The sequence below is a fragment of the Magnolia sinica genome, chromosome 9 (genome assembly GCF_029962835.1).
Source record: "Magnolia sinica isolate HGM2019 chromosome 9, MsV1, whole genome shotgun sequence".
NCBI lineage: Eukaryota > Viridiplantae > Streptophyta > Magnoliopsida > Magnoliales > Magnoliaceae > Magnolia > Magnolia sinica.
The window spans coordinates 37,265,315-37,293,299 of record NC_080581.1 but is presented as its reverse complement, the minus strand read 5'-3'; the positions used below and the strand labels follow the sequence as shown (position 1 = coordinate 37,293,299).

Genomic DNA, 27,985 nt, shown 5'->3' with positions numbered 1-27,985 from the left:
GAGCATTTTTACTACAAACAAGTTGATTTCACAAGTTGGATCTGGCCACACACTCAGATATGATACCGGATTCTGGCCAGACAGACATATTCTGAGTGACCAGATATAAAAGAGAGGAAAAAGCAAAAGGGAAACCAAATCAGTCTTCTTTTATACTAGTAAGTCTTGTCTATGAAAATATGTTGGGATTCAAAATGTTTCTCTGACTTTCATTTTCCAGAATAAAATGCATATGTAATCCAAGAAGGCAATCAGTTTCACAAGCAATAACATTCCCTATCAGAGAATCATAATTCCATGCATCCAACTGGACCACTTGGTAATCTAACTGCTTCACAAATCCAATTAGAAGTAATCTAAGGAGGCAAAGTGCGTAGCAAAGTACTAACAAAGGCTTCCCTTTAATTGCATTTCTACAACAAGGCATATGTCGTACCAGAGAATGATTGATCAAGTAGTCAATTTGTCTTACAGCATTAACAGAGCCACATGCAGGAGTTGCCTCAGCAACTCTGAGATCTGCCCAAAGTATCAACTATCAAGAAGCATTACATCTGCTGAAGAAGAGATCATGTCAACAACTGTGTTTTTAAACTCAGTAACTTGACTCACCTGGACATGAGAACAATGGGAAGCGTTCTGAACCTGCTCCCTCCAGTGGAGAGGAAAGCATCTGTAGCTAGTGGTCCACAAGCTTCACATTTTTCTGTTAAGCAATTTTATGTATCTATAAGCAACTATTTTAAACATTAATTCCCACAAGCTTCACGTTTTTCTGTTAAGCCAAGTAAAGACTCGTCGGAGTCCTTGAGTTGACCCGAACTAGTTGGACATTGAGTCTGGGTCAAATTTTGTGGTTTTTTGAACTATTTGCCAAACTGGTCACTGAAGCTCCTTAGAAAGTTTTCATTGAACCCAAGAATACCAGAAGCATCAAAGGCTTAGAGAAGTCCAACAGTAGTTCACAGGAGATTGTTTGAATATTCAGGAACTAAGACCAACCCCATGCACCTTTTATCCATGCATATGATGAACCAACAATCAGTTATCGGTTGAAGCACGAACATTAAAGCTCTTATGAATATATAGATACTCCCAATAAATTGAAACTCATTGCTCATAAATAAAGAAAGACCATTCCAACATTAAAACAAAATAACAAAAACTAGAGAGGTGTTTCTCCCAATGAGTAGAATGAGCTGACTCATGGGTCAAGTCATCTAAATGGTCATGGTTCAGTTCAGGTTCAGTTTGCAGTTTGGGATTCTTGAGGTGCTTAATGAATCCAATTTACCGAGCTTGGTTTGTAGTATTGATCTGCTAAGCTTGTGCACTTTGTGATAACAGTTAGCATTACTCAGACAGAAGAAAAAAGCCCAAAATGTTGGGGCCAGGATAGGAGCCCAACAGAATCATGTTCTCTACACCACTTAACCATGGGACCCACTTGTACAAATTGAAGCCTGAAATTGTTATACATTGCAGATTGAAATCCTGCTATTGACCAAATAGAGAATCATAGCTAGTTTATTCTGGAATGGAAACAACTAGAAAACTGAATAATTGCTTGTATTTTCATTGAGTGTAGCTATGTAATTACAGAGGTGATTACAATTAATTACCAACTAATCAAATATCTACACAAAAGAAAATAAAAATGAATTCATCCTTCCCAATATAACCATTGTTGGTCGTATATAGACACAAAGAAAGGGGAGAAAAAACTACAAAGAATGCGTCTTCATCTTTAACTAGGCTTAGACGGTATAAGCAAATGAGGTACCCATAGACATGGGGGACAATAATTCTTCAGATCTTTCTCTGTCGGGGGCATCAAACTTGTGTGAGCAGACAACATCTGATTTCTTACGAAATCATTCACGATAAATGCATGATTTAGTAACATCTTAGCTGTCCATCTCTTTTTGGGATCCTTAATAAAACACCGACTCAGGAAATCCTTCCCCTCCTCGGACAAGCACTCGGGAATCTCCGGCAGCCTCTTAGTGAATCCAATCTGAAATAGAAGATTGCTGGTATTGACATTAATCAGGCATTCCCATGCCGTCTTCCTCACCGCCATCTCGACGACCACACACCCTAGTGCCCAGATATCTACAGGTAGGTCATACTCACTCCAGCCCACAGATTCGGGAGAGACATAAAGGGGCGTGCCACGGACGTGATTGTCACCATACACCGACACTCCGGCCTTCTTCGACAACCCAAAATCAGCAATCTTGATTTCTGAAGAAGAGCAGACGAGAAGATTCTGTGGCTTGATGTCGCAATGCACGTATCCTCTCTCGTGAATGTAATTAAGGCCGAGGAGAATCGACTTTGTGTAGCTTCGGACGTTGGATTCCGGCAAACCATGAGGTGTGGCCTTGATTACGTCGGCTAGCGTGCGGCCAGGGATGTACTCAAGGAATAGGTTGTAGATGATCAGTTCATTTTCAATAGTGAGGTCATTACCGAGGTAGCGGACGATTCGGGGGCAACCTTTTAATTCAAAGAGAATCTTCATGTCCTTTAGAAGGGAAGAGGATTTTGAAAAAAGGGAAGATTTAACGGCTGCATGAACAGGGGTTTTAGAACGGGGTTTTGTGAATACAGAGGCTAGACTCACCGTTCCATAACTACCCTTCTCTCTGTAATCTTCGGAAATTCTTTTGAAAAAGCGTTATGTTCGGAAGGTTTCCTTAAAAAGGCCCACGCACGCGGCTTCGGTTCTACGGGACGCCGATTTCCTGCGGAAGCCTTCCGCAGTAATTCCCGCGCTGTAAACCTAGGTGGGACCACTGTGATGTTTGCGATAAATTCACCCCGTCCATCCGTTTTTTGAGCTCATTTTACGACATATTACAAAAAATGAACCGGATCCGATACTCAAATAGGTCTCAAACGAGAGGATTCAACGTACACAGTTGAAATATTCGTGGGGCCACAGAAGTTTTGAATCAGCTTAATATTTGTGTTCTCAGTTGATCCCAGTAGGAATGACGCTATGAACGGTATGGATGACGCTATGAACGGTATTGATGGTATGTGATGTTTCAACGTTAGGAATTTCCCTACCCACCTTTTCCTTTTGTGCGGCCCACTTGAGTCTTGGATCCTATTCGATTTTGGTGTCAACTTCTAAAATGATCTCAAAAAACGGATAGACGGAGTGGATTTCCTAAAAACATCACGGTGGCCCCACTAAGTTTACAGCGTGGGAACTTATTGCGAAACGCTTCCGCAGGAAATCCGCGTCCGGTTCAACGCCCGCACGTTCCGAGCTCGGCACAGGCAGGAAACTGATGAGCCACCGTTATGTATGGGTTTTATCCATACCATCCATCCATTTTTAAACATCGTTTTAAGTTTTAATACCGAAAATGAGGCAGATGAAATGGAGAAGAGGCAGTGATAAGTGATAACCATACTGTGGAAAATCGATACAACAAGTAGCTAAACAGCGAGCATCCAACATATAATTTCCCCATATGGCCGTTACAGCTTACAAACGGATGCCACTGTTACCATTATGTAAAGGCTGTCATCGCAGACCATGCCTGTAGCTAAAGCTAATGTAGTTGTCAATAGCTAAAGGGTAACTGGGTTTCTGCCTCCCCGTAATCTGTATGTTGGAATCAGCTACCCTGGGTAAGGTGGTTAAAAACAGTGGCTGCTCTATGTGGTGGGGCCCACTTGAGCTTCGGATCTGCTTCATTCTTTGGCTCATGCCTGAAAATGATCTCTCCAAATGGATGGATGGTGTGGATACAATACACATCATGGTGGGGCCCACAAAACCTGTGACATCACTTCGATAGCAGCAAGTAGCTACTGAAGTCGTGAGTAGCTAATCCGTGTTCATGAAACATGGCCCAACCCATCCTCAGCCTATTGCCTTCCCCAGTTCTTGCCGGTTCTGGCCAATAAGTCGGGACTCGATAATCTCAAAACAAGTCGATTGGCGAGCATTTTTACTACAAACAAGTTGATCTCACAAGTTGACTCTGGCCACACTCTCAGATACGGTACCAAATTCTAACCAGACAAACATTCTTTTGAGTGACCATATATAAAAGAGAGGAAAAGGCAAAAGGAAAACTAATGCATGGGCATTTTTATACTGGGTATGAGTGGGATGGGCAGTGAGATGTAGGGGCATACTCAGGGTGGGTGGCCTGTGTGAAGCGGAACCCATATGAAGTGGGGCTCACAAGGAGGGTTCCACCGAGGTCTTAGCCCATGGAATGTGGAGCCTGAGCTATGAGATAAAGGGATTGATTCACCATGCTATATTAGTTCGAGCTTTTAGAGCAAGTGGTTAATTGTCATGCATTAGAAACCAGATCAGTTATGCTTCTTTTATCCTAGTAAGCCTTGTCTATGAAAATATGTTGGGATTCAAAATGTTTATCTGGCTTTCATTTTCAAGAATAACATGCATAAGTAGTCTAAGAAGGCTATTAGTTTCACAGGCAATAACATTCCCTATCAGAGAATCATGATTCCATGCATCTAACTGGAGCATTTGGTAATCTAACTACTTCACAAATCCAATTAGAAGTAATCTAAGGAGGCAAAGTGCGTGCGTCGTGTGTATGCATGCGTAGAAAAGTACTAATAAAGGCTTCCCTTTAATTATGTGTATATGACAAGGTGTATATCGTACCAGAGAATGATTGATCAAGTAGTCATTTTATCTTACAGCATTAACAAAGCCAAGTGCAGGAGTTGCCTTAGCAACTCTGAGATCTGCCCAAAGTATTAACTATCAAGAGGCATTACATCTTTTGAAGAAGAGATCATGTCAACAACAGTGTTTTTAAACCAAGGAACTTGACTCACCTGGACATGAGAACAATGGGATGCGTTCTAAACTGCTCCCTCCAGGAGAGAGGAAAGCATATGTAGCTAGTGGCTGACAAGCTTCGCATTTTTTTGTTAAGCAATTTTATGCATCTATAAGTAACTATTTTAAAAATTAATTCCCATTTTAAATATTACTAATTTCAATTATCAAATATCGATTCAAGCCAAGTAAAGACTTGTTGGAGTCCTTGAGTCGACCCGAACCAGTTGGACATTGAGTTTGAGTCAAGTTTTGTAGTTTTTTTTAACTATGTGCCAAACCGGGGACTGAAGCTCCTTAGAAAGTTTTCATTGAACCCATGAATACCAGACACATTAAAGGCTTAAAGAAGTCCAACAAGTGGTTCACAGAAGACTAAGGACAAGCATTGTACAAAACAACCACCTCATGGTCATTGTGAACTACCCACTTTCTAACAAGTCCAAGAATGAATGTAGAAATATTTGCTAATCATAAGAACAAAGGTAACTAGTGGTAAAAACTCATTTAAATTTGAAAAGGTGAGCTTAAGAAGTCCTGGGGGGGGGGGGGGGGGCGGGAATAAGACTATGCCAAATAAAAATTAAAGCGCTGAAATAATAAATAAATCAGAAATCTCAATCATGCTAGTATTGAAAATTTGATTCAAACTAATTCATAGGACAACTTACACTCAAGCCAAGTTTAGGTAGGACAACCTTATTTCACGAACGTTTGTAAGAATCAAGATCTCAAACCAAGCAAGAGAAAATAAAGTTATCCATTACAAACATTCACCACTTTTGCATAAATGAAATTACAAACATTTTTCACAAATGCAAAAAGTAAACATTCACCACAACACCAAGAGTTATAGCGGTTTGTTGTGTACAACAACTGTTCTCAAACAGCCACACCTACTACACTCTCAGTAATCACTATCCACGTGATATTGACTTTCATTATAAATAAGGTTTTCTCAGGGTCACCTTAAAATCGATACAGTTGTGATTTTAAACGGTTATCACAAAAAAAAAAAACCCCCTCTGAGAATTTTCTGGCTATCTCAAAAAAAATCAACAAATAAGATTTTCTGGCTATCTCAACAAAACCAAAATATAAAAGAAATATATACTTATCTTCTCCTTTGAAGATGTATCAGTCGATGTGGTCGTAAAACCGCTTCTCTTATAGTAGATTGTTCAATGTTCAGTCACATAGATAATGGTTCAAGGTTCTAGATTGTTTTAAATAGATTCAAACAAAAGGCTACTTGTTTGAATTCCTTAAGATCTCAAAGAAGAGTATTTACTCTCTTTATAAAATAAAATTCAAAGAATAAGAGATCAAGGAATTAAAACAAATAAGTTATTAAAAATTTATAAATACCGTGCAATAACTTTAGTATAATAGGGGCTTCTATCTCTCTTGATGATAGATTTGATATACGTGAATTATTTTTTCGGATTGAGAGAAAGCCTCTATTTATAAGCAGAAAAGTTGTTGCTTCGAGTCGTCTAATACAGTCTTCGACTTGTCTAAGAATCGGATTCCGTTTCAATAAATTTTCAAATTTGAGCGCGATAAGATAAAATAGAACTTCGACTGGTCGAGGGCCCTGTTTGACTGGTCGAGCATGGTCTTCGGCTGGTCGAGGGTGCCAAAAATCCAAACTGATTCAGTTGCTAGACTTCGAGTCGAGCAACCCTCGACTGGTCGAAGGCCCCTCTTCGACTGATCGAAGAAGTAGCGGAAAAATCCATTTTTCTTCAATTTAAACTAAGACTGATCGAAAATTCCTTAGATTAGTCGGGCCACAGCTTAGACTAGTCGAACCTTAGCCTAACATAAGTATAGAAACCCATTTTAGTTATATTTTGAAAGAACCTAAGCCTAAGGTCTTTCTAGGGTTTGTTATACCTAAAAAGACTGAACTTTGAAGTAGATTGGATGCTTGAATCTTCATGGAACTTGTTCTTCTACTCAATTCTTCAATAGAGCTTGTAGTTGAAGATGAAGCTTATCTTCTACTAGAACTTTAGTAGAACTTGAATTCAATTATCTTGAACTTAGTAGAACTTGAACTTTCTATCTTGATCCACATTTGACTTGAACTTCAATAGAGTCTTGAGCTTTTCATCTTGATCCACTACTTGACTTGAAGTAGAGTCTTGAACTTTCTATCTTGATCCACATTTGACTTGAACTTCAATAGAGTCTTGAACTTTTCATCTTGATCCACTACTTAACTTGAAGTAGAGTCTTGAACTTTCTATCTTGATCCACTACTTGACTTGAAGTAGAGTCTTGAACTTTCCATCTTGATCCACTATTTGACTTGAAGTAGAGTCTTGAACTTTCCATCTTCATCCACATTAGACCGGCCACTTCATAAGTTGTTTTGTCTAAACGAAATTTGACAAACAAAGGTGTGTTTTATACAATATAGCACTTAAAAAATTGTCACGGACATACATTCAAGAACGGACACAGTGGTGGTCCAGATTCAACTGAAAAAGGCCCAAGATTGGTGCCCAGGACTTTAAATCTAGGAGATTTTGGGGACATGGTTCTACCATGCACTTGGGGAACAATAGACCAATGGTATAGATCACTGAATAACAAGACCCACTCATACGAACTAGAAATCAACTAAGCTGAGCAAGTGTGCATTTCTTTTTCAGTAAGGATCAAATTAGTCCTTATAGCAGAGATACCTGTTATGTCCAAAAATGACTTCCAACCTATTATCCTAATGTTTACAGGGAGAATGCAGTAAGCTCTCCCGACATAAAAATATTTAGAGGAAATCACAATAGAAGAATTGTGGGCTACCAAAGCATAGAAAATCCAAGTAAAAATCACGTGCTTTCATTTATTTTTGCAACAATGTAAGCCACCAATCAAGCATGTGCGTCATACAATTAGTACGATGTTTGCAATTCCTGAGCCATCCATGGCAGGGATCATTGGGTGGATAGTTCAGGTTACAGTCCATGTTGTGATACAACCAATCTTGGTCAAACAACACCTACGATGTGCACCAGACACATCACATCATTGGTTAAAATAGAATATTTGGCTGAGCTTCTAAGCCCCACATGTAACTCTCTACAAGCACTTCTAGATGGAGCCATATGTACCAGCCTCGCACATGTATGGGAACATGAAGCAGTATATTCTCTCCATGTAGATGGCCTAGCCCAAAAATCCGTCAGTTACATTGGACGTTGAATATGGACCATTGCAATTTTTCTCGCTGTTTATATTTTTCTTACATATTCTTTTCTTTCTTTCTGACTTTGATTATTTGAATATTCAGGAGATAAGACCATTCCAATTTTCATTTCTTCATGTGTAAGATGAACAATCAATAGATTAAGCCAGAAAGTTAAAGGTTCTATGAAATTCAGATTCACCCAATTTGTTGAAACTCATCTCCATGGTTAATGAAGGACCGTTTCAACATAAAAAGGTAACAACAAAGACTATTAGTGTTTCTTCAGATGAGTAGAATGACATGACTTTTGGGCCAACTCATCTCTATGTTGGGCCCCCCATGATGATAGATGGTGTAGATGTCACACAAATTTCATATTCATTGTTCAGTTCAATTCAGTTCATGTTCAGTATTTAGTTTTAGGTCCATGAGCTGTTTAATGAATCCAATTCACTGAATTCACTTCACCATTACCCTATTCAATTTGTGATATTAGTTTTCTATGTTTTCATACTCAATTCATTATTTTCCGAATCTGATTTTCTCAAACTGCACTAGATCTCATTACATGTCTTGAGTTCAAGTCATCTTAAGTCCAACTTTTGACCCTTCTTATGAAATGAAGCCATGTAAGCATGGGTAACCAGACACGACGAACCTTGGAGTTTTTAGCATGGGTAATCTACTAATTCGATTTGCTCAATCTGGTAAAAATGGCAAATTGTCTGTAGGGAACCATTCATGGGAAATTTGCCAATCTAGTGCAAGTGGTGAACTGTTTTGGAGGGAACTATGTATCAACACTGCAAGACAATGCATCTTTGCCGGGGGCCAAAACCACCGCTAAAAGCTCCTAAAAAAGCCGGTAAATCTTTACCGGCGCTAGACAAGCACCAGTAGAAGGGTATGTCGGCAAATGTTTTGCCAGTGCTAAGCCAGTTCTACCGGCACTTGTCCGAGCGCCGGTAATTGTGAGGTCTTTCTCTGGTTTCACCGACGCTTTTGCTGGACGCTGGTATTTCTGACAGAAGCGTCGGTAAAAGTAAAAAAACACCGGCAGAAGTCTGTCCAATCGCCGGTATCCCTTGACACTTTTAAGCACGGAAAAGTGCTGACAAAGATCTATACAAGCGCTGGTAAAAGTCCTTGTATAGATTTTAGTGGCCCCAATGCAGGCCAGTAATTTTTTTTTATTATATATAATTCAATTGAAACCTGTATTTTTTAAAAAAAATATTTAAAACATAAAAGATGTTGCAATACAATTTAAACTAAATATTAAAAAAAATCTATATTACTTCACAATAAAAAATATATATAATATTTATTACAATAAATTGAAAATGGTCTTAAATAATAATAATAATAAAATCCTCTATATGGTACTCCTAGCACGAGTAGCGTCAAAAGGCTGAAGTGCTAGTTTGTAGGCCTAAATTTAGGCACAATTGATTAAAATCCTGCACACAAGGAAAAGAAATAAAAAAGTAGATCTCACTGAATTCAGTACTAGTACATTTTCAGCAGCAACCTGGCATGGTGATAGTAACATGTATGCTTAGAACATATCTAGCATTTCACAAACTGAGAATGAAAGCTTTAATAGGAATGACAAAAATGGTAGGTACACCAAATACAACATTCTGAAACCATGATAACCAGGCAACCAATGCAATAATATCATAGCAACACATATTCGAACTCCAGATTATGCAATGCAAGTCCAAAACATGGCTGTCATCACCCATGTTTTGAAATTCATTATTATCTTTTTCTTGATCAAGGGAAAAGACTTCTAAAACATTTTGCTCTGATCAAGAGTAATAATTTACATAATTCATTATGCATAAAGATATAACAGCATATGATTTACCAATAAAGGCATAGAAATCCCCAACAAGAGCTATACAACAGAATTACATTCAGACAGGCCCTCAGCTCAAAAAATTGTCCGAGCCTGCCTATCATGTGTCCCCAACATTGCCCCAAAAGAAAAACTAAACTAGACTATCTACTCTAATGCAACCCAAGCCCACCCGGTCCAAGATGAGGGATCCCGCAGAATAAAGTTAACACCACAACAAAAATTACCATCTAGTACCCTTACTACAGTCTACAGCTAACAAAGCAGAAGTTCATGATCTATTATAGAAAAATAAATCCATTTAGAAAACTTGCATCTGTAGATACTCATTGTTTCATCTGCAATCAAATAAATTTTCCCAATATTATTGGTTGTAGCTAGATAGACATCAGATGGGAAACCAGAAACAAATCTGGTAGATAAGAACCCTATCGAGTATCCTGGTTTACGAGTTAACTGTATTGTTACTCATCCCTGCATTGCAAGAGAACAGTTCAAACTGAATTATCAAACTTTCCATATGAAGGTTGCCAAAAGAGAATAACCAAGACAAAAGATCAATCAAACATATAGTATTTTTCATTTTTAACTTGAATTAATAGTTGACAGATGAAGATAACTAATTGACTATCAAGAACAAATTATGCACAAGAATACAAGAAGAGAAGTAATTGAACTGTTGACACATGAAGGAAAGTGAACAAATGTATGTCATCTTACTGTGTAAATTTTCATACTCTTGAAAGATTGCATGATCAGTTACTACAAAGCATCATTCACTCCATCACCAGTCATTCCACATATATGTTTCTTCGCTTGCAAATGTTGTACAATCTCATGTTTTTGTGCTAAACGAACAGAAAACAAAATAAACAAGGTGGGGAATAGGAATAATAACACCGGCCTGATTTTCAAGCTGTTAGGCATTCTATGATATAACATTTCTATCATGCATTTCGTCAAGTGCCTTTCTATCCAAGTCCAAATCACTAGACCTGGCACAAAATGTAACCAGTGCATTAGCGACAAATAGATCAGAATTGAAGCCATGACCAAACACAGAAGCGTGAATCTCCTTACCCAACATCGGATGGAGAAGCGACATCGATGACAACACTTTCAAGAGGGAGGAGATGGTGAAACTATCAGGTTTAAGGGTGACTTTGAATGATGCTAGAGACGAGAATAGGCAATGGGAGTCACTGCTTACACCGGCTGTGTAGTCCAAGACAGTAATATAGGTACTGTAAAACGGGTGATTTCCTAAGATTATTCCCATGAGATATATTATGGGATACAAGGAAAGCGGCAGCCAAATGGTCAATGTCACCAGCCTGCTACGGATTCAGTAACAGACACACACACAAGCTAATGTATTTGTGAGATGGAATATTTTACCTCTTTCTGCCGACTAGCAGCCAATGCCTCAAGCTCTTTTATTCGAAGCTTGGCTACTTTCAGACCTAACAAGAGAATCAGTAAGAGAATCAGGCATCCCCAACATAAAGATTCAGACCTAATAAGAGAATCAGCAATGCCCGATGGTTTCTGCCAGCTAATGACATTCTTTAGGGTTTGTTTGGCAGCCTAGAATTTAAATGCTACTAAAGAATTTGCTTCTAGGAAACCAATTCGTTGGGATAAGCATCAATTTTATTGTATTTTAAGCCCAAGTCCCCAGTAATCTTATTGGTTTCATAGAAAGACCTTGGTAAGGTTTCACCTTCGGGAAGTGCATCCTTCAGTAATTCAAGTAACATCGTGAATGACTTGTCGCTCCATCCACTAAGGTACTTTATGTGATATAGTCAAATAATGAAAGAGAGCTTACTAAACTTCTTGCAGCCTGGGTACAGTTCCTTATCGGCGTCTTCTACTAATTTGAAAAATTGTTGTGCTTCGGTATTAAGCCCCTGTGTAGGTCTATATGCTGCATCAATCTCTTGATCATTCGGGCCCGAAAAAATCGAATACATGGTGTAAAAATTCATGCATATCATCATTTGGATCCAGATTAGGCATAGAAGAAGACGTGGCTTCCCCATGAAAATGCCAATGAGTATAACTCATATTAAATCCATCACACACGATATGATCGTATGCTTCTTGTCGAGATATCCAGAAGTTGTTATTGCAGTTCTTACATGGACATAGGATCCTGCCTCTATCACTTGTATTTGTAAATACAAAGTCTAGGAGTTCCGTAGCTCCACTTATATATTGCTTACCCTAAATCATTCAATGCAATTGGAGGAAATATCAAACAATGCATCTTAACCATTGAGTCATAACAACTGGAAGGAGTTATTGAGATACCTTGACAAATGAATCCAACTCTTATCCATCACTATATTCCTTGGCTACTTCGACAAGTTAGTTGAAATACAATGTGAGCTCGACAAAGCTTCCTAGGAGAGATAAACTAGAATGTGTATAAGAGAAATTCAAGGAAGAGTATTAAAGAGACAAATTATAATGAAACAAGCATCATTATTGCTCACCCCAGAAGCACCGACGATTTAGGCATTTAATAGAATCCCTAATGGTATCTCTAACTGACTAACTAAATTAGTCACCCATCCAAGACTAGATAGATTGTAATACTTTCATGCTCCCATTTAAATGCCCGCACCGAAATTCCGGCAGCATCTCCACATGTTTCTCCGGATACGATGATCTTGCATTTGATTCCCATGTCAAGTATCCACATAATGTAATGATATTTGACATTAGAAATAAATATAAGAAACATAACCAGAGAAAAAAGGATAGATACAACGTAGAACTAGCATGTGCATTTATATCAGGGAACCGAAAGCATTCTAATCTATCCAACCTTAAATTGTCTAAACATGGGACAATTCTAAGAATTTTTATGCCTCCAAAAGCACACTATATCTATTCTTGGCCACATAAAAATTGTCAAATGGACAACTGATTGTCCTATACTTAACAATAACATAATCAATCGCAATTGACATTCATCATCTAGCAAAATAATAACAGAATGAATTTTAAACTAAAGAAACGAATTTTGTTTTGATGAATTAACCTAGTAATATCTACTACATACTAGTAACATACAAGCAATATTAGGGCACCATACCATAAGCTACAAGAATATTATATCCCCTTAAAAAATAAATCCTCCAAGGATAACACACACACACACACATAATGAGTTGTTTATTATCTTTCACAATCAAAAGTATCATTCATCATCCAACTAACTATTAACAGCATTTACAAAAATAGAAGATATCTTTTAGACTCAACGGGTAGATCTGGTAGTTCCACGTTAGGACCCTTGGGTCGATGTAAAAGTAAGATCCAAAGGAGCTACTGCTCATAGAGCATAGGTAGAGGTGTTACCTCTTCTACCAAATGGGCTGTTGTTCTAAAGAAATTTACTAAATTTTATTTAAACTTATGTTAATTAGTTCTATTTTATAAATGCATCGGGAAGACAAAACATGGACCAAACACTTCAACTAAATCATTAATTGGCCATAAAAACTACGCAGATAATCAATGTGTTCATGTATGCATAAAAAACCAAACACTTCAACCAAAAATATATGGGAAAGAATAAGCTCTATCGAAAATTTATAATTGAATGTGTCTCTCTTTTAGACTCAATAGGCGGATCTGGTAGTTCCACACTAGGACCCTTGGGTTGACGTGAAAGCAGGCTCCAAAGGAGCTACTGTTTAGAGAGCACAGGTAGAGGTGTTACCTCTTCTACCAAACAGGCCGTTGTTTTAAAGAAATTTATTGAATTTTATTTAAATTTGTGTTAATTAGTTCTATTTTATAAATGCATTGGGAAGACAAAACATGGACCAAACACTTCATCTAAATCATTAATTATGGATGATGAAGATAACCGTACACATATGCCACATGTATAGTATAGATAATAGGTGGATGATAACTCCAATGCACCTAGGAGCATAGGTCGAATACTCTAAATGACCAATTAAAAAATCAAATCAGTAGCAAGATACAGACCTTACAAGCTCCCAGAGAAATACTTCCTTGTGGCTATACAGACTGTGAAATATCAAGTCCAAAAGGCAGCTGACCTGCATAATTAAGAAACCATTAGAACAATCAATAAGATATAATCAGACGTATGTAACAGGCCATCCTGATGGATCAGTGGGGTTAGAAACTACTCAAACATATTTAGGTTTACCAGTAAAAAAAGCGGTAGGACCCATTTCTGTCATGGATCCCATACGCATACTCATAGACATATCCATCGTGTTATATGCAATATGGGTATGCCAGTGGACTTGAAGAATCTGGGGTATTTGTTAATTGTTAGTTTCTCTAACCCTATGATTTTTTATTTTTTTTATTTTTTATTGGGTGAATCAGATTTTGTTGCCCTATAGTTGATACTTCTTGATTCATCCTCTTTACCGGTTAGTTGTAAATCAACATTTTCTCTCTTTAGAAGCATATTAGAGTTTGTTGAGGAGAGTTTAGTTGTTGTTTTGAATAAGAAAAGTTAGAAGGCAGTTTATAAACAAAATTTGGTTTATTTTCTAGTCCTCGGAATTGGGAAAGTAAGAAGGTTGTTTGAAAAATAGTTTCTATGTTTTAGAGTCCTATGACGTACTGATGCATATTGCTATAATATTCTGAACTGTACAGTGTTATGGATGTTTTGAGCCCATTGCTTGAATTATGAAAATTTGAGCAACTAATTGTTCTAGGCTAATTTTTAGGCCTTACGGTCTATTTTCTTCTAGGACTTTGCTGCAACTTTTTGATTCATATCCTGTATTTTTCTTGTATGAGGTTTTAAGCTGCACCAATGTTGCAAGCGAGGTTTAAAATCAGTGTATTGGGTATCGTATTGTTCGCCATCACCTATTAACTAAATTAGAAGCCTTTCACTTATTGAAGCCTGGATTGTTTGTAATGTGGATTTCCAATTGTCTGGAATAGTCAAAGTTCACCATTGTTAGCAAGTATTGCAAGGGGCCTGATAACATTTGTAGGTGATATTTAGTCTTGGCTATATCTGCGGTAGGACCAGAAATTTAAACGGTCAGATTGAAATATACGCGTGCATGAGCAGATTTATCAATCTCCAGCAGAGTACCGTACAATTCATGAAGGAAAGAGCAACAACTAGTGATGCATTCCAGATTAGTGGTTTCATGTGTATTCTGTACATTCTGGTCAGAAACTGGATTCCTAGGAGGACTTCTCAAAGGTTCATAGAAATCACCCTTCTCATGATTTGTAGAATCAACGTATCATGGATTAGGTTTTGTGATGAGCAGCAGATTTGGTTGATATAGTTCTGATATGATATTCCCCAATAGATTAGCTGATGCAATGAAAAGTTTGCTAATATGAATTTCACTGAAATATGTTATACATAAGGAAGCATTCATCATTTATTTTAGTCAACCATGAAAAGTAGCTATAATACGAGCAGATCTAGAGATCTACATAGCCAGTGAAAAGAAGCAATTCACTTTTCATCTTTATAATCTCATAACAAAGGAAGTCAAGGAATGATGGAACAAATATCATGGACCAATGGAAATACCCGTGTTGTGGATAATGCATCCCACTTATTATATGTTCCACTGCTATTCTCTGTCCAATCCCCAAAATCCACCTTGGAATTGATGAAACTCAAATCATTAAGAGCGTGAAGATGAACACATTTGGGACACATAACCTTTTTTCTGTAGTGAAAACCAAAAGATTCTGACAAAATTCAGTTAATTTTACTTATTTTTAGCTGGTGAATCTCTGATTTCAATTTTTTCAAAAACCCATTTTTGGATTCTTTTCCTTATGCTTGGCTGATCAACTGGATTCCATGTTTTAATCCAATCAAAATTGCATAGCACACAACTGGAGTTGAAGAATGTAATGTCAAAACATTCACTTCTCAAGAATGTAATATAAAACATGACAGAAAAAAGATCCTAGAATGTATATTTGTTGCATTTTGAATTTTTTGTACTTGATAAACAAGCAGTCATATTTAAAGAGAAGTAAATGCATCCAATATACAAGTAATACATGAAACAAGCAGAAGTTAAAACCTTGAGGAGCATGGTTAAGGCAACGCAACTAAAATATCCTGTCTCCCCTTGTAAGACAGTAGCAACGTCCAACATAATTGTGATTCAAATGAACGGCCATCCAACTGCACCCAAGGAATGTTTCCTAGTATTCACAATTGCAAAATAGTCCTTTAGACTGTAGCTACGTGTCTAAGTTGATGCACATGCCCATATAATTGTAATTCGGATCCCTATCCCTTCATTATGAATGGCTACATCCCTTTCAAATCCATCTTGATAGTAATGTAATTGCAATTTGTTGCCCTGACCCTTAACATGAATGAAATAAAACTACAATTTGGTTATTTCCACATTGTTAGATTAGTCATTTTAATTCAATCCACGAATAACAATCCATTACCATAATCGAACACAACCCTACAAATCCATGCACCCATCATAATTTTCCTTCCAAAGTTGATCTCTAATTGTACTTCTAATGCCTCTTTTATGTAAGAGAGAAGGAAAAGAAATGCACTTTATCTTCTTGAGTTGGTGCAAGAACAGGGTTTCCTAAAGACAGCTCAAAATCTCAGTGGGTCGACCTAACCGAGTTTCAAGTGGAGTTAGTAAGTTTTAGAACTATGACTAGAACCGGGTCCAAGTCTAAATAGGACATGATTACCTTCTAATCAAACAACTATTGATTTGGCAACAACACATCACCATGAACAATCTCAGAACTTAGAAAAAAAGTCAGAAGCGAATAAAAGAACAAAACACTAAAATATATGCTAAGAGTTCCAAACACAATCCATAAACTTAAAAGAAGATAAGCCTGTAATCAAAAGCTCTAATTTGGTCACAGACACAAGCTCAACCAGCATAATGTCATCACAAATGTGGATTTTTCTATGGGCATCAACATCAAGCAAATTCTGAATCAACATCAAGCAAACAAATATGCACTTTGTAAACCCCCAGCTCATCCCCCACTCCACAAAATATGAGCTAAAATGCTAACCTAGCAAAAACCAATCCAATTGGTTGTCGCCAAGTCAGACCAAAGAAGCAGACTTGAAATGTCCCTTTCCAGAAACTCCCCTTTGAAGAAGTGTATCCAAACAGGACCTTGGGAACGCTAGAAGGGATCAACCAAACAGGGATGGGTCCTTCGACAGTCCTTGAACATAATTACTATAGATGAAACATTGTTAGTATCCCCTTGAATGCATCTATTCTAAAATGTATAGTACACATCAGTAATAACCACATAAAAAACTGGATTATTGATCTCACAAATTGCAACACAATGAAATACAACCCATAAAGATTCGATACATAAGAATATCAGCATACATGTTAAAAATGCACAAATACACATGATACAAAAAAGAAGAAGATAAATTCTGATGTTTTTACATTTTTTCCTATTTTCCTATTTTTTTTTTTTTTTGAAAGATAAACATTATGTTTGGATATGCCACCAAATGAATTAAAGGTGCAGTTCCCATGTCTAGATACATTATTTCTGTATAATTTGATATCCAACATATACCATGTTTCCACCATTTCATACTAGATTAATCTGGAGCCAACAACTGGATGCCTTCAAATGCATGTTCAAAACAGGAGATGCACTTCCATCTATTAGTTTCTCAAAAGATGGCAGATTCAAGCCCCAGATCTTTATCAAACAGTCTTATCAATGCAATTTTTGATAATATGAGTAAGAAATAGCTTAAATTACCTTATGACTAGATGTGGTCGTAGATAATCTGCTAATTGCTCGAGAGAAAACCCCAGATCTGTATCGAAGATCTGTTGTAGCTTGAGAGAAAAATCCAAATCCTCTGGAAAGATCGAGAGAGAAAAACCTAGATCTGGTCTGTAAGAGAGAGAGAGAGAGAGAGAGAGAGAGAGAGAGAGAGAGAGAGAGACCCTAGAGGAGTAGAGGTGGATTGAGAAAGGGGAAACAAACCCTAGAGGAGTAGAGGTGGATTGAGAAAGGGGAAACAAAGAGAGATGGTCGATTGAGAGAGGAAAAAGGGGAAATAGAGAGAGGGTCGATTGAGAAACGGATAGTAGAGGTGAAAATGGCGATGGCTGTCGCGGCATCTAAAGGGGGAGAGAGAGAGAGCGTTAGGGGCGGTGAGAGGGAGAGAGTCGGGAGAGGGGAGATGTAACACCCCGGATTTTTACCAACCTGGAAATAGATGTCCTTAGGCAATGGATCGATCATAACAGCTTATTAACTTTTCAAAACTCAATCCCAAAGCGTAAAGTCCCTTTTTAACCATTTTCCTTCGAAATCTCACCTTTCACCATCATATCCTTCAAAGTTTTCTAAGCACATTCATAATATACACCAATCCTAGGGTATAAATGATGAAGAACAATACCAAAACTAAAACTTACCATAAATAGTAAATAAATGGAGAAAATGGGTTTTTGACCCTTAACCTTTTGGAATCTAACAAAATAAATAGGTTACGTGGATAGCTTAGCGTCTCCTACCCCAAAATCATATATTATATGTCAAATAAACTCATTCTAATTTACAAATGGGATCCGAAAATCCTGCACACGGATACGGGGGCCAAATGACGCAATTCGGGGGGACCCGAGATGGGTCCCGCATGTATCCGGCACCCCCAGGGGGGGGGGGGGGGGAGGACATTGCCCCTGGGGCGAGCCCTCACCCCAGAGTCTAGTGACCGGTGAGGGGGTCATCGGTTTGGCGAGGCCTCGCTAAAATGCGGGCCTGGCAGGGCCGCAGCAGGCCGGCGGCCAGTTTTCGGCAGAAAAATTCTACAATTTTCATTCAACTTTGAAAAGTCATATCTCCCTCGTAATAACTCCGATTTAGGTGAATCAAAAGCCATAATAAAGCTTGATAAGTCTAGTTTTATATAAAAATAAGTAAAAAATATAATAAAATACTTAATATAGTTAAATATAGGTCATTGTGACAACTATCTGAAAATCATTAGTTTGGACAGCTGCTGCTTCTCGAATTTTTAGAATTTTTCTACAACACGAAATCGAATGAAATTTGGTAGGTATGAAGTGGACTTGATGAATAAATATTAAAAAAATAATTAAAATAATATACCAACTAAAAATTCCAGAAAAGGGGTGTAGAACTGCCCTAGGACCTTATTCTATCGTAATTAGGGCACGATTTAGTTAAGTGCTAACCTGAACAATCAATAGAAGTAGCTCAAAGTACTTTAAATATAAAATAAAAGACTCAAAATGTGTGGAATCATTAACGCTACATTATCTTGAAACTTAGGATCCATCTCAAAACCCAGTTGCTCTCGGGAGCACCTTGAAACTCCGTATCAGACCTGGACCGCACGTCGAAAGTCCGATTACCTCGAAACTATACAGTTATGACCGCATTACTGGACTTGACAACCTTCTTGGGAATCAAGTCCTAAATGTGTCTAGAAATGCACAACTTGAGCCCAGAGTGAAGAGGGTGAGAAACGTGAAAATATTTAGAAATAAAATTCGAATTTAAGTAATCTGAGTGGTGTCACTTGCGGACCAAATATAAGAATTCAGACCATCAGAATCTGACCCAAATACACCCATGGATCAGGATAAATATCCCACACATGTCGATGTACTTGTGGCCCTGATCGAGTGACCGTGACCGCTGAACTGAAATTGATCCGCCACGGCTGATCTGTAAATCCGATCGGTACAAAAACTCAGCCTGACCTAGATCCATGGTTAGGGAGCTTAAGTCTGACCGCACGTGAAATAGGGGCCACCAGAAGTGCTCCGTTGGACTGGAACGACCCATATTTGGATATAACCTAAGTATACCTTGGCCCTGGGGCTATTTCCATTAAACCTGGGCTTATATAAGGACCTTAAATCCCCTCTTTCATATCCCATACGAATTTGATAAAACCTTAGGCGAGAGAGAGGAGAAAAGAGAAAGGAAAAGAGAGGAAGTGAGAGAGTGAGTTGGAAGATCTTCCTGGGATTCGATCCCATTGTTCCTCGGCCTTAGCTACCGAATCTACATCACTAATCCGGCGTTTCCAACAACATATTTGGGTAAGAAAACCTAAACCTAATCCATTTTAGGGTTTCAGATAGTGTAAGTTATGAAATATCTAACCTAATTTATCCTATAGGTTGCCAAATCTGCTGTAGATAAAGACTTAGCTTTAAACTGAGTTCATTACAAGTCTACCGGCGAAATGTGCGGACTATAAACGTATAGGTTATGGTTTTCAAGGCTTTCAATATCAGTTAATGGTTTAGTACTAATGAAGGTGCAATTTCACATGCAAAATGCGATGTTTGTATTGCGTTTCTGATATATATGAACTATATTAAGATTTGTGTATTCTATGTATAGGTAGAAAGTATCGTATACGTATGAAATATGAACAAGTGTTTGCCATGATTTGTTGTCGTGTGTTTGTGCTAGTTGTATGTGTAACAACTCCTTGGCAAAAGGATTTGTCCTAATACATGATATTACCAACATACATCATGTATGTTGGAATATGTAGTCTAAGTGTTTGTAGAAATGTCTAAATGAATAAATGTGTAATGTAATGTACTTTATATGGGGGTTGAGAAGAGACTCTCAACTATCTTAACGATGTGTATGATTTCCTCCATGCAACTTACATTCTTTGTCTACTTAACTTAGACACTACTTATGTGTGAATTCATGTTTAAGTTGAAATCCATTAAATTCTCACATGCTTGTATGATTGGAAATTGTTGATCCATTATTGTTTTGATTTGCTTGTATGAGTAGCTATTATAATTGAATGTGTTTGGGACTACGGAATAGTCCAGGTAATCGGTAATAGGTTCTAATATGGTGGCTGAAGTTGTCTTGCCACATACGACGTGATTGGTGAATCCGAGCCGTACTTGGGATGTCGGCAGCGGTTAGGCCACACGGAGTGCTTACGCACTTCATGTCGATTAACTCAACATGCGCTCGTACTAATCGAACTCGTCAAGTAACCCGATTGACCCGATGTATGTTCACCATGTATGGACGCTACTGCTTGAATCTAAGGTACCAAACTCACCAGTGAAAACCCTTTTAAACCTTGGTACCTCGATCTGCTAAGACTCATGAGCCGGGCATGGTGGTATGGGACACCGTGGTCGAGCTGTCGGCCTACGCTGGGGTGATGAGCCTCCCCGTAGTGACCAGTGAGCAACCCAGACTCGTGAGCCGAATATGGTAGTATGGAACACTGTATTCGAGCTGTTGGCTTATACTGATAAGGTGACGAGCCCTTTGTAGTAACCTCGAGCGTACACTAAGACTGCGTAGAGGCGATGAGCCCTTACGTAACAACAAGAGTACACTAGGCCTACACTGATAAGGTGACGAGCCCTTTGCAGCGACCTAGAATCATATCATCATATGGGATTTACTGAGATTGATGACCCTAGAATGGATCATTGTTTGGGAATTGATACAAGGGAGGTACCTTAGCTTCTCAATCCTGCTGTATGAAAAGGACTAATAAGAACTTGGTAATCATACTCATGCACCACATTACGTGTGCGTTTGGCATAGCAGGTCAAGCACTGTGGCAATGTTACATGCGCGATCGTACGATGAAGTCGCTGAGGGAGCGTAGGCGAGGGCATGCATCATTATTCATATCATTCTTGCATTAATCACAGTACTTACGGATGTTTGCTTGTATTGTGTTATCATTACTGCTTGACTGAATTGATAACATGTTAACCTTTACTTTATTGTTTCACTGAGTTGATCTCTCACTCCCACGTTATGGGAAGGTGTTATACACACCAACCAGACCCTGTTGTAGGTTCAGATGATGGTGTAGCCTGTGAGGCGGAGCCGAACTTTGAGGATGTTGAGGAAGGTTTCTCCTATATGCAGCTATCAGGCGTGTCTATGTAGACCGTGTTTTGATCGACGGGGCTTACAAGGATGCTGACTAGATATCATTACACTCATTATGATTATATTTTGGAGCACACATGTATATTTTTTTGTACATTTTGGGAGTATACATGTACATGTTTAACCTAGTAACCTGATTATACTTCGGAGACTTACTACAGTTCATATATCTTATACATTTAATACAGTCTTCCGCTTGCAAAATTTACTTGTCACTGGAGTATGATATGCTGTTTTGGTATAATCTCATTCATGTTTAATGCATTAGTATGGACAACATTTAATCATCATTATCTATATTGCATAAGTGAGGCGTTGGAACTCGAGAGTCGAGTTTGTGCTCGACCCCCGATTTTCAGGGCATTACAAGATGGTATCAGAGCATGATTTGGTTTAAACCAGACTTGGATTATAGTCACATGACGTACGTTGACACTTTTTGACCTAGGTGGGTGCGATAGAAATGTAGAGACAAGCTTAGGTTTCCCCGACTTCGCCAATTGGCAAGGTTCACCGAAAATGATTGTCAAGATCGGGTCTGTACACATCCGTGATCGCTTGAGTCGACCCCGGATCATCCCTAGACCGTCAATCGATGAGTTTAGACAATGATTTACCCAATCCTAGCCTTCAATAATCGAGAAAAGATGAGGATGCATCAGAAAGTACTTGAAATGACCCGAAACGACTCAAAACGGAGTCGAGGGCCTAATAGCATATCTCCAGGGGGACCCACACCTTTTTAGGACCTAAGGGGCAGGACGACCTTGCCCAATGGGCGAGCCCTTGCTAAAAGCTCCAGTGGTCGGCGAGGCCTCGTCGCCAAACGGGCCCGGCCGGGCGGGCCGGCCCGGGCTGATCTTTCTTAGGTGCTGTGGGGCCCACGCATGCAGGTGGGGTCCATTATAAACCCTTCTACACCACCTCTCCTTCACAAACCACCACTCCAAGCTTTCCTTTCTTTCAAAAATTTCAGATTTTTCACTCAAATCCCTCCTTTAACCACTCCCTTTCTCATTTTCGTGCAACCCTTGCACCACCCTCTCAAAAACCCTTTATCACCGCTGCCAACCCCTTCTCATTGTCCCATTTGAGCTCTTAAAACCTCACTCTCTCATTCCATACGAATTTTCTAACCTAGGTGAGAATAGGGTGGATGGAATTGTAAAAGTAACAATAAATGCATGTGCAAGGTATTGTCCTTAGATTGGGTGTATCCCATGGGTTCCAACACCATGTTCAGAATGTATGCAATTAAAAGTAAATCCTGAGATTTCCTTTCAAATTACACTTGAATGAACCCCAGGACCTTCGTAGCTGGTATGGTCATGTGTGAATGCACAAGGCTTATTTTCCAAAGCCTATGAAATTGATTTTTTTTTTTTCATCCCATCCTCCTTCCAAACATGTTATTTCCACATCTGGAGGTGGGATTAGCAATGAAATCCATTTAATACAACTTAATACCTCTGGCCAAACAGGCTCTTAGAGTTTTGGACCTAAGGTTGGTACTCTTAGATTTCAAAGGAGTTAACAGTGTGGGAAATTCAATAAATTAATAACGTGAACCCCAGGACCTTCTTAGCTGGTATGGTCATGTGTGAATGCACGAGCGCAATTACATTCAAGTTCGGGCAATTCAATTCCAATTAGACAACGTTTGACCCTAAGCGATAAAATAATTTTTTGTATTAGAGATGGTATGAAATTAACTAGCGTATGAGTGTAGACTTTAGATTCCAACTATTGGATTACCATTACTCCTAAATTATGACTAGGCAACTAGTTATACTAAGAAATGTAAAACACTGATTATGCTAAGACAATTGAATGATAGACTTAGTTGGTCAGTTTGATTAGGTTAGAATGAGACCTTATTCTTTTGTTAAATCCTCTTGATACTTATAGGCTTCTTTAGTAACTCTTAGGAATCTTGTTTGACTTAGAAACTATTCAAGCTCAGAGGAAACTTATATATCCCTTGGATTGAACGTTAGATTAAAACAACACACTCCCTATAATTGCCTTCTCAAGGACTTATTTTAATCTGGAACACGGAGTAGAGAAATGATATATAAGTGAAGTATTCGCGGTTTGAATCGAATTCTCAATCCTGGTAGTTACCAATGAACTCAATGCTCTGATCAAGCAGAAGCTTGGGATCAATTAGGATTAAGAACTGATACGACAATTTTCTGTCCTAGCTAGGCAGAAGGTCTATGTATCCGGCTCAGACCTACTACACAACTTTCTTTCCGTGTTGGCCTAATCACTTACAACCACAAGTTTCATACTTCGTCTTTGAGAGGTGTTGAGAATATATAGCCAATAAAGATTTTTCCTTTTAGGCCCAAAAAAAATTTCTTAAATGAGCAACAGACAGTTAGGAATTAGATCCCGAATCACAGACCATTCTGGCTTACATATAAACTTAGAAGAATAGTTTGCCCATTAACCTCTTTTGTCCAACTTCCTTATGTACTACCAATGTATAGATTATCTTACGGTATTAAACTGGACATGATTAAAGAGGGTAAGTCAGGACCGTAACAAAAGTTCCTTCTTAGGTAGAATTAGACATCTTGCCACAAACTCACACCCGTCCCTGGAATCAACCACAACACCCATCATTTTAGCTCCTTTCTGTAACCATAGGTACCAACACCATAGTACACTTCATCGATGAAAAGAAGACCAATGTATTGAGAGATCGTTTGCCATTCCATGTCGAGGATAGGTCCAGATTACACCTTGTTCCGACATACGGATCAGGACATAGATCCTTAAGCCTTGAGAGTGAAAATAATTTTTAAGGGGGGTAGGACATTATGAGCCCAATCTATTTAAGTTAGTCTATACATCCATTGGATCAGAGTGGCACAGCGGAAGCGTGGTGGGCTCCTGCCTCACTAGCCCAGGATCGAAGGAAATTGATCCAGGCTGTGCGAAGGGATAGGTCACTAAATAGGATTTGAATCTTCCTTAGAATGTCTATAATGAAGTCTTTGAAGGAAAGCAATTAGGGTTCAAGTGTTAAATCAATTCATGTTAAAGAATAGGCCTAACAATGGGTACGATCTGAATTACAAAAGCCGAGGTCAGTGTATCTACAATGTGCTCGTTGAATACGAACTTAATAAAAGCCTTAGCCAATTTTAGGGCATTACAAGATGGTATTCGGGCGAAACAATTTTAAGGAGGGTAAACTAAAATGAACCAGACTAGCATAGATAGTACACACCCTGCCATGCATATAAACTTGAAACCAATAAATTTTAGACAAAGAAAATAATGGAATCCTTACTTATTACCCTTAGCGAATTTCAGGGACGAAATTATTTTTAAGGGGGGTAGATTGTAACACCCCAGATTTTTTCCAACCTAGAAATAGATGTCTTTAGAAAATGGATCGATCATAACACCTTATTAACTTTCCAGAACTCAATCCCAAAGCGTAAAGTCCCTTTTTAACCCTTTTCCTTCGAAATCTCACTTTTCACCATCCTATCCTTCAAAATTTTCTAAGCACATTCATAATATACACCAATATTAGGGTATAAATGATGAAGAACAAAACACGAAACTAAAACTTCCCATAAATAGTAAATAAATGGAGAAAATGGGTTTTTGACCCTTAGCCTTTTGGAATCTAACAAAATAAATAGGTTAATTGGATAGCTTAGTGTCTCCTACCCCAAAATAATATATTGCATGTCAAATAAAATCATTTCGGTTTACAAATGGGATCTGAAAACGCCGCACATGGACACGGGGGCCAAACGACATAATTCGGGGGGACCCGAGGTGGGTCCCGCATGTATCCGGCACCCCCGAGGGGGAGGACATCGCCCTTGGAGTGAGCCCTCACCCCAGAGTCTAGTGACCGGTGAGGGGCTCACTGGTTTGGCAAGGCCTCACCAAAATGCGGGCCTTGCAGGGCCGCAGCGGGCTGGCAGCTCGTTTTCGGTAGAAAAATTCTGTAATTTTTGTCCAACTTTAAAAAGTCATGTCTTCCTTGTTATAACTCCGATTTAGGTAAATAAAAATTCATATTGAAGTTTGATAAGTCTAGTTTTATATAAAAATAAGTAAAAAATATAATAAAATAATTAATATAGTTAAATATAGGTCGTTGTGACAACTGTCTAAAAATTATTAGTTTGGATAGCTGCTGCTTCTCGAATTTTTAGAATTTTCTACAACACAAAATCTAATGAAATTTGGTACGTATGAAGTAGACTTGATGAAGAACTATTACAAAAATAATTAAAATAATATACCAACTAAAAATGCCAGAAAGGGGCGTAGAACTGCCCTAGGGCCTTATTCTATCGTAATTAGGGCACGATTTAGTTAAGTGCTAACCTGAACAATCAATAGAAGTAGCTCGAAGTACTTTAAATATGAACTACAAGACTCAGAATGTGTAGAATCATTAACGCTACATTATCTTGAAACTTTAGATCCATCTCAAAACCCAGTTGCTCTCGGGAGCACCTTGAAACTCCGTATCGGACCTGGACCTCACATCGAAAGTCCGATTACCCCGAAACTATACAGTTATGACCGTATTGCTGGACTTGACAACCCCCTTGGGAATCAAGTCCTAACTGTGTTTAAAAATCCACAACTTGAGCCCGGAGTGAGGAGGGTGAGAAACATGAAAATATTTAGAAATAAAATCCGATTTAAGTAATCTGAGTCGTGTTGCTTGCGGGCCAAATATAAGGATTCAGATCATCAAAATCTGACCCAAATACACCCTCAGATCAGGATAAATGTCCCACACATGTCAATGTACTTGTGGCCCTGATCGAGTGACCGTGACCACTGAACTGAAACTGGTCCGCCACGGCTGATCTATAAATTCCATCGATACGAAAACTCAGCCTGATCTAGATCCATGGTCAGGGAGCTTAAGTCCGACTGCACGTAGAAAAGGGGCCACCAGAAGTGCTCCGTTGGACCGGAACGGCCCATATTTGGATATAACCTAAGTATACTTTGGCCCTGGGGCCATTGCCATCAAACCTGGGCCTATATAAGGACCTTAAACCCCCTCTTTCATATCCCATATGAATTTGATAAAACCCTAGGAGAGAGAGAGGAGAAAAGAAAAAGGAAAAGAGAGGAAGTGAGAGAGTGAGTTGGAAGATCTTCTTGGGATTCGATCCCATTATTCCTCAGCCTTAGCTACCGCATGTACATCACTAATCTGGCATTTCCGACAACGTATTTGGGTAAGAAAACCTAACCCTAATCCATTTTAGGGTTTTAGATAGCGTAAGTTATAAAATATCTAGCCTAATTTATCCTATAGGTTGCCAAATCTGCCGTAGATAAAGACTTAGCTTTAAACTGAGTTCATTACAAGTCTACCGGCGAAAGGTGCGGACTATAAGCGTATATGTTATGGTTTTCAAGCTTTCAATGTCGGTTAATGGTTTAGTACTGATGTGGGTGCAATTTCACATGCAAAATGCGATGTTTATATTGCGTTTCTGATATATATGAACTATATTGAGATTTGTGTATTCTATGTATAGGTAGAAAGTATCGTATACATATGAAATATGAACAAGTGTTTGCCATGATTTATTGTCATGTGTTTATGCTAGTTGTATGTGTAACAACTCCTTGGCGAAAGAATTTGTCCTAATACGTGATATTACCAACATACGTCATGTATGTTGGAATATGTAGTTTAAGTGTTTGTAGAAATATCTAAATAATAAACGTGTAATGTAATGTACTTTATATGGGCGTTGAGAAGAGATTCTCAACTATCTTAACGATGCGTATGATTTCCTCCATGCAACTTACATTCTTTGTCTGCTTAACTTAGACACTACTTATGTGTGAATTCATGTTTAAATTAAAATCCATTAAATTCTCACATGCTTGTATGATTGGAAATTGTTGATCCATTATTGTTCTGATTTGCTTATATGAGTAGCTATTATAATTGAATGTGTTTGGGACTACGAAATAGTCCAAGCAATCGATAATAGGTTCTAATATGGTGGCTGAGGTTGTCTCGCCACATAGGACGTGATCGGTGAATCCGAGCCGTACTTGGGATGTCGGCAGTGGTTAG

The 27,985-nt window shown here is 38.4% G+C and overlaps 1 protein-coding gene and 2 long non-coding RNA genes across 4 annotated transcripts; all 3 read right to left on the bottom strand.

Annotated features, from left to right (window-relative positions):
• Positions 1–169: 169 nt before the first annotated feature.
• LOC131254966 (mitogen-activated protein kinase kinase kinase 20-like) lies at positions 170–2,527 on the bottom strand. The gene is made up of 4 exons (XM_058255666.1): positions 1,784–2,527; positions 613–679; positions 437–519; positions 170–328 (listed from the first exon to the last, which is right to left on the bottom strand). Exons 1-4 carry the CDS (start codon positions 2,525–2,527, stop codon positions 170–172), a joined length of 1,053 nt encoding a protein of 350 aa, XP_058111649.1.
• A 6,799-nt stretch (positions 2,528–9,326) lies between these two features.
• On the bottom strand, positions 9,327–10,985 carry LOC131256253 (uncharacterized). Its single transcript, XR_009176707.1, has 2 exons — positions 10,633–10,985; positions 9,327–10,386 (listed from the first exon to the last, which is right to left on the bottom strand). It is a non-coding gene; the product is annotated as an uncharacterized LOC131256253 (long non-coding RNA).
• Positions 10,986–13,842: 2,857 nt separating this feature from the next.
• Positions 13,843–18,063, bottom strand: LOC131256252 (uncharacterized). 2 transcript variants are annotated; one of them, XR_009176706.1, is made up of 3 exons: positions 17,935–18,063; positions 17,704–17,774; positions 13,843–13,997 (listed from the first exon to the last, which is right to left on the bottom strand). It is a non-coding gene; the product is annotated as an uncharacterized LOC131256252 (long non-coding RNA). The 2 variants fall into 2 exon arrangements; XR_009176705.1 differs by lacking the exon at positions 13,843–13,997 and adding an exon at positions 16,939–17,150.
• Positions 18,064–27,985: the final 9,922 nt, after the last annotated feature.